Source organism: Tachysurus fulvidraco, chromosome 12, assembly GCF_022655615.1.
Source record: "Tachysurus fulvidraco isolate hzauxx_2018 chromosome 12, HZAU_PFXX_2.0, whole genome shotgun sequence".
Lineage (NCBI taxonomy): Eukaryota > Metazoa > Chordata > Actinopteri > Siluriformes > Bagridae > Tachysurus > Tachysurus fulvidraco.
Genome location: NC_062529.1, coordinates 7918879 through 7932267, shown reverse-complemented (window position 1 = coordinate 7932267; position 13389 = coordinate 7918879). Strand labels below are relative to the sequence as shown.

The 13389-nt window shown below is 38.3% G+C and overlaps 1 protein-coding gene across 1 annotated transcript; it reads left to right on the top strand.

Annotated features, from left to right (window-relative positions):
• Nucleotides 1-272: 272 nt before the first annotated feature.
• Nucleotides 273-13136, top strand: LOC113659595 (RAS guanyl-releasing protein 1-like). Its single transcript, XM_047821127.1, has 16 exons — nt 273-475; nt 2138-2243; nt 3544-3606; nt 3977-4108; nt 4260-4413; nt 4822-4995; nt 5709-5825; nt 6445-6720; nt 8375-8455; nt 9468-9572; nt 9738-9847; nt 10083-10227; nt 10326-10362; nt 10986-11117; nt 11773-12050; nt 12180-13136. The coding sequence occupies exons 1-16, from the start codon at nt 394-396 to the stop codon at nt 12318-12320; spliced, it is 2133 nt and encodes a 710-aa protein (XP_047677083.1). The 5' UTR covers nt 273-393; the 3' UTR covers nt 12321-13136.
• Nucleotides 13137-13389: the final 253 nt, after the last annotated feature.

Sequence of the window (13389 nt, the reverse complement as noted above, 5' to 3'; positions counted from 1 at the left end):
CATCTATTTTTTTTAAAATACACATTCCCATGTTTATGGATTGGATGGCCGACTTTTTTTTAGATTTTTTTTGTCTCTTCTATTTCGAATTATAGTCTCTAATCTACCAGCATTTTATTGATAGAGTACATCAAACACTCGCTCACTCAGTTGTATGCACACACACACACACACACACACACACACACACACACACACACACACACACACACACACACACACACACACACACACACACACACACACACACACACACACACACACACAGAGCCATAGTAGCTTCTTGTATGTTCTCTCCTCTGGAATGGACAGATATCTCTGTGCTGTTTACATCCACCTGTCTGGACCAACTGCTCAGCTACTCAGTTTAAGCAAATTACAGTTAGGACACAGATGATCATGAGCAGCACTCTGGGACAGTTTACTAAAGGAGCTTCCTGGGAGGAACTCATTCAGGCAAGCATCCAGTCATTCGGTATGTGATCCATTTCCTTCTGTGGACATGTGTTAATGTTCCTGCAATGTAACACTGTAAGGCCGTGATCTATTCATTTTATTCAGAGATATACTGCACAAGCTTGTATAGCTCTCTGTGAGGATGGAGAAATATTTAAAAAAACTTTAAAAAATAAAAAAAAAAAATAGGGTAAATTCTGAGGGGATTTACTGGAGATCTAACTGGTGCCTTGTGTGCAAAAAGATTTGTTCAAGTCAATAGCTATTGTGTGGTTTTGTAGGACTTGATCTATTTATTTAGTGTATGGACATCATATTATAGTCAAATCTTTGAGTATAATTTTGAAGTCCCTTTGAAATACCTAGAAATGTAAACACATCAACCTGTCAAACATTGCTTCATATATATTTTTTAAATTCAAGTTTAAATTTGATTTAAGAATATTCTTTTATTTATTTTTTTAAGCAGAATGTAAAGGTATGTCATTGTAGTCTCCAGTCTATTTAATCTGTTGCGCTAAAAACGTTAAAAATGTTAAGCAAACTAGCAACATGTCACCCAGAGTGTGCAATAAATGAAATGAAACACCAGGTGTAATTAGCTTGCATTTGAGAGAGGCTAATGCTGTGTTGTGGGATGAGTTAAACTGTGATATGGAAGGTCCCGGTGCTCAGTTTGCACATCAGACAGCTTCCTGTGGTTTAGCAGCCTTTTGAAAGGTGAAAGAATCCAACAGTACTGATACGATTACCTGAAAGCCACTGCATTTTACAGAAAGGTCATTTCTCCGAATGAGGCCTCTCAGATAATGGTTCAGTCTTTGAAACTCTCCGAGGGCAAAATCAATAGCATGACATCATACACCCAACATTACATCCACCTTTCATAGGACCAGCACAAAGAACGAAATAAAACAAGCAGAGGGTGTAATACAGGATAATGCACAGACACTGAGTGACAATAAACTGTGAGCAATAAGCGTGTAACAAATCGATTCATTTATTGGATCAAATTCATTATTTGCTGAATTTCCGTCCTATAATAAAAAATGATATTTCCTTTATTTTCATCTGTAGCCTACCACTTTATTTGGGAGACTGTTAATGTATTGGCATTGATGACATTTTTGCACAGTGTCCCTAGTGCTCTCACTGCCATGGCCTGGGTTCGATTCCCGAGCCACTGAGGTGTTAGTTCTAACACCGTATCCAAAAAAAAAAAAATCACCTTATTTGCACTTTTTTTTCTGTATTTTGCTTGTTGTTTATTTGGGCAGTAGTGGGGTAAGGGCGGGGGTAGTTGGTGTGGGGGGGTGTGTAGTTGGGGGGTTAGAGTTAGTGTGCTAATCTTGTTTCCCTGTATGATGTTATTGTATGCTTGAATTTCCTGCTTGAAATCTATCTATCTATCTATCTATCTATCTATCTATCTATCTATCTATCTATCTATCTATCTATCTATCTATCTATCTATCTATCTATCTATCTATCTATCTATCTATCTAGTAGCTTGTTCGTTTATTAGAAATAGAAGCAGATTTGATGATTACAAAGTACTGTGTGTGGGTACAAATGAAACTAATAACTGGCAGGCCAGTGCAGGTGGATTTTGATCAGGATTGATCAGGGTCTATTAAGAGTTAAAAGCAGTCATATGCATATGAAATCTTTTCCTCTACAGATGACGATGGGAATCTTTGCCACAGCAACCATCTTTTGAACATCACCCTCACCATGCACAGATCACTACTGTCCTCCAAAGAGCTGCTGGATAAGCTGATTCGCCTATATCCTTATCATTCAGCTACCTGAAATGATTTATTTGTTGTTGTTCAATTCAATTCAGTTCATTTTTATTTATATAGTGCTTTTAAAACAGATGTCACAGTTTGGATTACATGTATGAGTATCAATAGAGTCTATCATATCAAAGAGAAGTTATTAACTGTTCAGTGATGGAGACTTGAGTGTAAACTGTTCTTAGCAATAGCAAGAACGTTCACAGACATCTTTAGCATGTCCTGTGTGGTAAAATGCACAGTAATCTCACTGATCTCTGTACGCTCTTCCTCACCATCACAGGAGTAGAGCAGAGAGAAAGAGGGGTGGGGGGGGGGGGACAGAGAGAGAGAGAGAGAGAGAGAGAGAGAGAGAGAGAGAGACAGAGAGAGAGAGAGAGAGAGGGAGAGAGAGAGAGAGAGAGAGAGAGAGAGAGAGAGATAGAGAGAATATTAACAATATTCACAGTAATCTTGAATAAACAGTAATCTCACTGTGATCTCTGTACGCTCATCCTGACCATCACAGGCGTAACATGTAGAGCAGAGAGAAAGAAAGAGAGAGAGAGAGAGAGAGAGAGAGAGAGAGAGAGAGAGAGAGAGAGAGAGAGAGAGAGAGAGAGAGAATATTAACAATATTCACAGTAATCTTGAATAAACAGTAATCTCACTGTGATCTCTGTACGCTCATCCTGACCATCACAGGCGTAACATGTAGAGCAGAGAGAAAGAAAGAGAGAGAGAGAGAGAGAGAGAGAGAGAGAGAGAGAGAGAGAGAGAGAGAGAGAGAGAATATTAACAATATTCACAGTAATCTTGAGTAAACAGTAATCTCACTGTGATCTCTGTACGCTCATCCTGACCATCACAGGCGTATCATGTAGAGCAGAGAGAAAGAAAGAGAAAGAAAGAGAGAGAGAGAGAGAGAGAGAGAGAGAGAGAGAGAGAGAGAGAGAGAGAGAGAGAGGGAGAGAATATTAATATACAATAGGTTATTGGCAGGTTTATTGTACATTTACTTTTTACATTAAACCTACATTTACATTCATTTCTTACGTTTAAAAATGTATTCATGTATCCATTGTATGTGTTGAATTAATAATGAATTCATTACAGTGTTGAATAAATAATTGTGTAGCTGGAAGCATATTGTCTTAAAATATCACTTCAGTACACTTCTAATAATATAATTCAGTACATTTAGTGTGTATTTCAAATGACCAAGTCACAAAAAAGTGTTCTTTCTTTGTCTGCTTATGTCCTTTGGTTTTCATTTTCTAGCTTATGTTCCTTAAATTGTATTCCTTACCTATAAAAAGACACTGGAGGGTGAACAGCCTGCAGCGTGCTTGAAAATATGTTATTTCATTCGGTAGGTTTTCTTCTTACGTCTGACAACAGAAGCTTTGTTAAACTGTCCTGATCTCTAACAACCCACTTTCACTCATACAGTAGCTTTTTACTACATTATGGACTCTAACAGACAAAATGAAATATTAAGCAGGACATTAATAAGGCAGGTTTTGTTTATTAGCCAGTATTAGTAAATATTCACAAGCTACCTTGTAATGCTAAAATCCTAATCTCAGAAGACAAGCATTAATATAATTTATAACAGCATTTGAGCAGCGGAAACCCTTTGGGACGTTGATGTCAGTCCTGTTAGGTCTAACAATGATTCTCATCTGAAACGTGAAAGAAAACAGATGTCAGTTTGTGTTCTCTGTATATTTTCTCTATAGGTATTGGATAAGTGAGTTCTGGACCATGTTCCAATTGCACAGCTGTCTAGAAGAAACCTTGGAGCAGTTTAAGGAGCTTATGAGGGAAAATGGTCAAGAGAATTTCAGCTCTTTGCTGCAAACAAAGTGGATGTCAGTGTTGTAATAATATCAAATGTTGCTTGTAAATAATTCTAAATATTTTCTTAAAAAATGTGATGTGAAATATCTGAACGTTGGTCGATTCGACCGCAAATAATGACTAGATTAATAATCGTGTCTGATCTATTCTAATCTGGTTTAGGGGTGACAGAGTGTGGTCTCACAAAGCCAGTCAGAAAATCAAGGTAAGAAGCAGCAGAAAGAGGAAAGTTTCTTTGCTCTTCGATCATTTGGAGCCAGTGGAGTTAGCTGAACATCTCACCTACTTGGAGTTCAAATCTTTCTGCAGGATATCTGTGAGTACATTTTCACCAAGAATGGAAAAGTGCATTCGTTATCATGCAGGACAAATCAGCACAATTACATCAGTGAAGTCGCTCTATTCAATTCACTTCGATTGAATTCAATTCAGTTCCTTTGGAAATCAATTTGAACCATGGACTTTGTCTCAAAAAGTAAATTAAAAAAATTCAAAGTTTAAAATTGAATCGATATTTATCCAAAATCAATTGAAAAATGAGACTCTTCAGATTTTCAATTCTATAAATTGATTTAAAGCTAAACATTAATGCTGTTATATCAGGGTAAACTTTTTTATTTTTATTTTCAGGAAAATCTTATTCAGTTCTGTTAAGAAGTCCACTAACAAACACTCACGTTACTAGATTATTAAGTTTGTGTGTAAAGATTTTCATTTATTTCAGTTTGCAGATTATCAGAAATATATCAAAAATGAGTGTTTGTCAGAGAACCCAACCATGGAACGTTCCATTGCGCTGTGCAATGGTATCTCCCAGTGGGTACAGCTCATGGTGCTCAGTCGACCGACCCCTCAGCTCCGAGCCGAGGTTTTCACCAAGTTCATCTATGTAGCTCAGGTAACAAGCTCCACATTTCAGCAACATCACCAGGAAGTTCTGCCGCCGCTGCCTTTTTAATGAGTCTGATCCATTAACCATTATTGATTAAGCTGAGGTCAAGTGCAAAAACTCACATATCCTTTAGATGTTCTTTAGATTACAAATGATTGTGATTGTAGTAGCAATAGTAGTAAAGCTTGAAGTGGAAGAATATAAGTGCTTGTAATCCAATTCTTGGTATGTATGTATACCGGTATGGCAAAGTAAAATAGTTCAATATTTGGTGTTGTTATGCTGGAATTAGTTTAATGGTTTTGTATAATGGCATTTTAGAAATGCTCATACTTTCAAAAGGAATGAGGAATTTCCTGTGTTAGAAAAGATACTGCACATAGAAAGAGATGCTTATCACCATCAGTATGCTGAAACATGGTGGTGATTACCAACTAAAACTGAGACCTGAAAAGACTAAGACTCAGATCAAGAACAAAGCCAGGTGTTCTTGAGAAATGAATAAGAGCTAGACTTTAATGCTGCCAGTAATCTAGAACGTAATTAGCATCTCTATCGGATGTCAGGAAAACCCACAATGGAATGCCCCACAGTGCTAAAATAGTATCTAAAATATAATGAAGATTATAACAAGTCCAAAGTAGCTGTCGATACAAGCTGATGTAGACAAAACAAGTTTTGGATGCTGTGTGTTAATGTTTTGTATTCCACTGTGGCAGAACCTCCAGCAGATGCAGAACTTTAACTCTCTCATGGCTGTAGTGGGAGGTCTCTGTCACACGTCTATTTCCCGACTGAAAGACACGTGTACACATGTGCCAAATGAAACCACCAAGGTATGATATCCACCATACGATCCGTCAGAATCGTTCTTCAAGATTTCATGCACTTTTAATAGTCTTTCTAAAATCCTAGCAATATCATATTACACTGATATGTGTTACCTAGAACCTGAACTTCAATTGACAACAATGCTAGCGTATAATTAGCATACTAATGCACTTGTGAGAAATGTGTCATACCTCAGATCTGTGTGCCTACATGTGTCTGTGGTGGTACTACATTACTTAAGTGTACATGACATGGGCTTTAATAGAGTATTTTTTTTTATTCTTTATCATGAAATAAAGAATTTGTCATAAAGCAACTTTATGAAATTGAAATGTGATATGTATGTTAAGCCCTAATCAGCAAGTCAGAAGCAATAGTGACAAGGAAAAACTACCCCTGAGATGAGATGACATGAGACACCAAATAATGTTAGTATAAATTATTATTCACGTGATCAGACATAACATGATTACAGCAGCAGCTCTTAGACGCAGTCTACAGGTGAGTCTATTAGGGAGAGATTTAGGAATAAACCCTTTTGGGAAAAAGTGTTAATCTATAGAGTATCCATATTGGATATCCAGCAAGTCCGGGTACAGCAACTCATCCTCTTTTTCTCCACAGGTTCTGAATGAAATGACTGATCTACTCTCATCATCTCGAAACTATGATAATTACAGACAAGCATACAGCAGGTCCACAGGTTTTAGGATTCCTATCTTGGGAGTGCATCTGAAGGATTTGATCACTGTCAATGAGGCCATGACTGACTACCTAGACAACAAAAAGATCAACGTGCAGAAGCTTCAAGCCCTCTACAACCACATAAATGAACTCATCCAACTGCAGCAGAACTTACCGCTTCTTGATGCAAACAAAGACCTAGTGCACTTACTGACCGTCAGTACTGGCTTTATCTTCTGTTCACTACATGTATAGGAACGCATGCCTCGTAAAACCAGTCCATTTCTTTATAGCAGAACACATGTATAAGCCATAAGAAAACAACAACAGGGCTGTCAAGCAAGTATCACGCATTGAGAGTGACAGTCGCGCATTTCGGTCTTTTATCACACTCTCCCGCCACACATCGTATTTCTCACGCAGAAAAACTTTTTGACTATTTATCATATATTTAATATGCCAAAAATGTATCTGTCCGCACCGCTTAGTCGAGCCTGACACTTATCAGCCAATCAAAAAAAAGAGGCTACACAATAGCCAAACAGAAAATAGCACTATCTGGGTAAGACAACCAATGGAAAAAAAAAAACATTCATTAGCGAGGCTATTTTCGATGGTCAGTTTGAACAAAACCTCAAAACGAAACAATCATGACCCTAAAAATGTCTGGGTTTGGGCCGAACTGTTTTAAATGGGAGCAACATTACAAAGGATAAAGGAGCCCGAAAAGGCAACAAACACTTAGAGTACAATAAATAACACCAGTCATAATATCTCTCTCTCTCTCTCTCTCTCTCTCTCTCTCTCTCTCTCTCTCTCTCTCTCTCTCTCTCTCTCTCACACACACACACACACACACACACACACACACACACACACACACACACACACAAATTAATAATACTTTGTATTTGGGTAAATTGCGGTCAGTGATCCTTACCAAACACAACAACTCTCCATTATTTTTTTTTTTTTTTTTTTTTTTGGTGGGGGTGGTGGGGGTGGGGTTTGCTGGGAGGTTGCTGTCTTCAACAAGTATACTGTACATACATTTTAATTAGCAAAATAAAGAATATTGATGAAAACCGAACTTCACAAAAACATTTTATATGCTTAGGAAGGGGTGTGTGTGTGTGTGTGTGTGTGTGTGTGTGTGTGTGTGTGTGTGTGTGTGTGTGTGTGTGTGTGTGAGTGTGTGTGTGTGTGTGTGTGTGTGTGTGTGTGCGTGTGTGTGTGTGTGTGTGTGTGTGTGTGTGTGCACTGTACTTTGTGAGTTTAAATACAAAATGGAAAAAAAATTTAAATATGAAACTAATATCAACTTTTTCGGCAGATATTTTAATTTTTATTTCCTCTATTTACTTTCAGGTTCAACTGAAATCTGTAAGATTTAGAGAAACAAAGAAGAACAGAAATCTTCCTTCTGAAAATAAAGAAAAGAAAAAAGAATTCCATATATTTTTGGATTTGGGCCCAAAAAACCTAACTATTTACATGCTACAACACCAAATAGAATAGTTATGCGTCTTAAGCCTGTGAAAGAATATTAGGTTGTATAATTTTGTCTGCTTTGGATTCCTCGGGGTTTACAAATGTAATCAAGTAAAGAAAAAAAAAACATTTTGTGTATACAAGCTCAAAAGCATTTCCTGCTCCTGAGTAGCATTTTTAAAATCACAGCAAATTGTACAAAGTGATTACTGATGTAGATCTCTCTCTTGATATGCTACATGTTACAGACAAAGAAGCCTTTAGAATTTAATTCTAATTCATTCAGACTAGATGTGTGGGTGATGTGGGGAAAAAAAACAGCTTCCAGTGTTTCTCCTGAAATATGACTAAGAAATGTTTTGCTGCTTCTCCCACACAGCTGTCTCTTGACCTGTACTACACCGAGGATGAAATCTATGAGCTGTCCTACGCAAGAGAGCCGAGGAACCACAGAGCACCTGTGAGTGCAGCTGCAAACTGTGTGTGTGTGTGTGTGTGTGTGTTTCAGATTAGAAATGAAAGTGTTGGTAGTTCAATAACTGACATGATTAGGAGGACGTGTACTGTATAGAACTAAAGAGAAGTTTCTATGCCAGAGCAAAATGCAATCACACCGGTGAAGAACCTTGAAAAACAACACAAATCATGATCACAAACAGTAAGCCTTCATATAACCACTAAATTATTTTTCAATTGTGAAAAACAATTTGGATTTCAACAATCAGCACAGCTTCAACTATCATCACACTTATTTTCTGTAAAACATTACAATCTTCCTTCGAAGGAAATTACTCAAGAGTTAAAAAGCTTTTCACCATAATGCCTTATCAACTTACTGTGAACTTGTAAATAACAGTACAGCCATGTTGGAAGATTTTTTGTATATATGACTGTATTTTTTTTATGTTGGATTAATTATTTTGTTGTGTCTTTCGCCGCCTTCTTGACCAGGTGACTTTTGTTAGACAAAACAAAACAAAACAAATTAATCAAATGATTTTTTTTAATCTTAGTTAAATCAATGTTACTAAAATAATCTACACTGTTATTGTGTTATCATATGAGCCGATAAGAAACGTTTTACCTTAATGTGCATGAAAATGTTGTTGTGTTTCAGTGTAGGTCGATTACCTTGACGCGCTGATGAAATGCAATGCAACTGAGAATTCAAGTCACATTCTAATAGACTCAAGACAAGTCAGCATTTATTTGTTTGCTCCCGTTCTCCCTAGCTTTCACTCATGAGAAGATAAAAGCAATCGCTTTTTATTGTGATACAGTTTCTGCACGTCTGTAATGAAAAGTAATACTTTCGGTGTATCGTGTTTCATTATTTTTCACTGGTGTGGTTGCTTTTCACTCTGGAGTGAAATCTTCTCCAGCGGTAAAAGTATGAGTCAAACAAACAGATGGTCACAATACAGTTGATTGCTTCTTACAGTTGATGAGTTTTCTTTCTCCATCTCCATCAGCCGGTGACTCCTTACAGACCCCCTGTGGTGGTGGACTGGGCTTCAGGTGTTGCTCCCAAGCCAGACCCCAAAACCATCAGCAAACACGTTCAGAGAATGGTTGATGTGAGTGTTGCATCAGACATAAACGCAGTTTCTTTCATTTTCCTCTGCCTTTGAACAAAGTGTTGCATACAGAATGACACGTTTTACTGTATATATAGATTACAAAGGTGTTTTTCTATTATCCTAAAAATCTTTTGGTGTTTAAGGTCTTCTGTTTTCTTGCAGTCTGTATTTATGAATTATGACCATGATGAAAAGGGCTTCATCTCCCAGGAAGATTTTGAGAAAATTGCTGCGAGTTTTCCGTTCTCATTCTGTGTTACAGACAAAGACAAGTGAGTATCAGATAAATACACTTCGTTTACAAGATTTAACAGGATGTCTGACAGAATCTGTTTATACTATAAAGCCAAATACGTGTGGACACATGACCTCACGTGTTATCTGAGTTAAAAGTCACCTAACGTGTATTATTATTGGTGTTAAGTTGATGCCTGGTGTATCTCGTTGCCAAACCACAGCGGTTTTACCTTTACAAAAGCTTTTACTCAGCCTTGCTAATCAATCTAGAGACGGACTCATCAGTAGAGACGAGATCACGGCGTATTTCATGAGAGCCAGCGTCATCTGTTCCAAACTCGGCCTAGGTTTCTCTCACAACTTCCAGGAAACCACATACATGAGGCCTACCTTCTGTGACAACTGCTCTGGATTTGTAAGTCACACTAATAGACACGATCACACCGCTGTGCATCGTGCGGCTTTGCTAAGTCAAACTGAAACACCGTTTTATTCATTTTAACTCTGTTGCAGTTGTGGGGCGTCATTAAACAAGGTTACAGATGCAGAGGTAAAAGTCATTCCTTTACTGTGTTATGATAGTGGACAGTCAATGAGTTCTTTTCTAATTATTTATTGTTAGAAACAGCAAAGCACAACTGAACGGTATAGTCAGCATACACTACATGGCCAAACGTATGTGGACACCTGACCATCAGACCCATATGTGGTTCTTCTACAAACTGTTGCCAAAATGTCAGAATCACACAATTATTGAATGTCTTTGTAGATTGTAGACATATAATTTTGTTCTACTGAAACCTTTCTCAGCAAGACACAGTGTCCCTGTGCACAAAACAATCTCTATGAAGACATGGTGTGTTTAAGTTGAAGTAGAAGAAATCGAACGTCCTGCACAGATCCCAGATGGATGAAATGCTAATTATGCTTCTTACTAAAGATCAATATGCTCACACACATTAATGCTCTTGTAGCTGAATGTTCACAAAGCCTGAACTCAATCTCCAGTATCTAGTAGAAAGCTTTATCAGATGAGTGAAGTTATTAATAACAGCAAAGGGGTGTGAAATGTTCAAAAAGCACATATAGCCGTGATGGTCAGGTTTCCACAAACCTTTGGTTATATGATGCAAGTTAGGAAATCTATATACTGCTTGTCTTGTGATTCTGCAGACTGTGGAATGAACTGCCATAAATCCTGCAAGGATCAGGTAGCATTCGAGTGTAAAAAGAACAAACCCAGCAGCAACGCAGACCTGAGTCCACCTTCTCATACACCAGATACCTCTGCAAGTGGTCACGATGGTGAGATAACAGAAAGTGCCAAGCAATAAAACATTTCTAACAGTGAGAATAAAAATATAACTCAACAGCATAACCTATGTTTAAATGATTGACGACGTTGTTTCGTATTGAATCAGAGCATGAAACGATAAAATTTTTTTTTTTTTTTTTTTTTTTTTTTTTTTTACCAGAGGCCAAAAATAGATTTTTGGGGGTGTCCTTCTGTGTTAAGAAAGTAATTACTTTGTCATGTCACACTCTGCAGTGGTGGTTAATGGCTCATATAAAAGTATACAGTCCGGGATTAAAGAATCTGTAGTCTTTCATAAGTATTTCTGGTTTTCTCTAGCCTACTAGGAGTAATATTTTCACAATTTTATTTTCACAAACTTTTTTTTTTAGCACATCTGTTTATATTTTCAAAGTAAACGGTGATATTCCAGCAGAAGTAAAAACGTTTCACACTAAAACTCAACAGACTAATTTTATATCAGACTTACGGTGATAAATCGCTTGGTTACACTAACTGAAAATGTCCGAAGAGACGATTTCCATTCCAGTAGCAGACTGGGATACCGGTACTGGTCAATAGGGTTAATTTTGAGAGAGTTATCTTGTTTGCTTTTGGATGGGTCTAGTGAGTTTAATACTCGTGACTCTTTTGTTACTTTGTCAGATGAAACTCGATTTGTCTATCCACCTGATGCTCTACCAGACAGTTCTGAGCTCCATAAACAGTTCGGACTGAGAAACACAACCGTCCACAGAAGTACTCAGACAGAAGGAACACCATCAACCAGCCAGGTGCAGTCGTCTCTGCTGTGTCCTAGTGGACCACCCCTCACACCATGCCCGAGCCCTGTTCCTCAGCGCAAACGAGTGTGTGCCAGCAAGACTCCAAACACACTCGACCTGGCTGAGGAGAACAAATCCAGCTACGAAGCTCTAAAGAAGGTTGTTTTGGGAGAATTTTTCTTTAAAATTCTAATCTTTCTGTTCTGTTTACTACTTAGCAAGTAATGTAATTCTTACGATCAGCAAATTGTGTAACTAGGTGGAATACTTGTGTGTGTGTGTGTTTAGGAGAACCAATCTCTACAGAAGAGTAAGGAGAAGCTCCAGAGAAAGCTAAAAGAAACCGAACGCGAGGTGGAGGTCCTAAAAACGCTCTTGAAACGGCATGCTCTCCGTCCAGCCAAGGAGGATTCCTCATCATCCTCATGATCATGTAAACCTTATATTTGTTCACTCAAAAAAACTCAAAATGCAGGACCGTCATGGACTAGTGGGACACAGGACCCTGCCATATTCACAATGATTCACTAGAACTCAGGGTCACAATCCATTCTGTTTTAAAGCAGTGTCTTGTGAGTCTACCTGTTGTTAACGATCATATATATGGTGTGATATCTGGGGCTTTTGTTTGCTGCTCTGCTGTTGTAAGTGTACACCAACACACCAGGTACTGCAGCTACTCTTCCTGACAGTATAATGACTCTGATATATGTGAAAAGAAAGCATTAGTGTTCTCAGTGTGCTTTTTAATTAGCTGATATGTAACAGGAGGACAGCTGGCAGGTTAGAAAACACACTATTTCAGTCTCACCTACTTACAGAAATTTTGCGCTTCACAGTTAGTACAAATTTTTAATTATCAATGACTTTTTAGGTTTTAGCAGCCTTAACAAGATAGAAAGGTGAAAACCATTCAAATGTTTCACTTTACAGACTCGATAGCTAAACTTCAGTTCGATTTTGAACATATAGCACATTTAGCAATGTTTCAAAGCACCAAAATTTATATTAATGAGCAAACCTGAGACAATGGTGGCAAGGAAAATCTGTCTGAGATGTTGTGATCAGTTTTATCTATATACTTTATGTAGTCAAGTGGAGCAATATAGAAGCATGAGCATCAGCGTATGGGGGCACGGTGGCTTAGTGGGTAGCACGTTCGCTTCATACCTCCAGGGTCGGGGTTCGATTCCCGCCTCGCCTTGTGTGTGCGGAGTTTGCATGTTCTCTCCGTGCCTCGGGGGTTTCCTCCGGGTACTCCGGTTTCCTCCCCCAGTCCAAAGACATGCATGGTAGGTTGATTGGCGTCTCTGGAAAATTGTCCGTAGTCTATGAGTGTGTGTGTGCCCTGCGATGGGTTGGCACTCCGTCCAGGGTGTATCCTGCCTTGATGCCCGATGACGCCTGGGATAGGCACAGGCTCCCCGTGACCCGAGAAGTTCGGATAAAGCGGTAGAAAATGAGTGAGAGTGAGTGAGAGTGAGTGAGAGAGCATCAG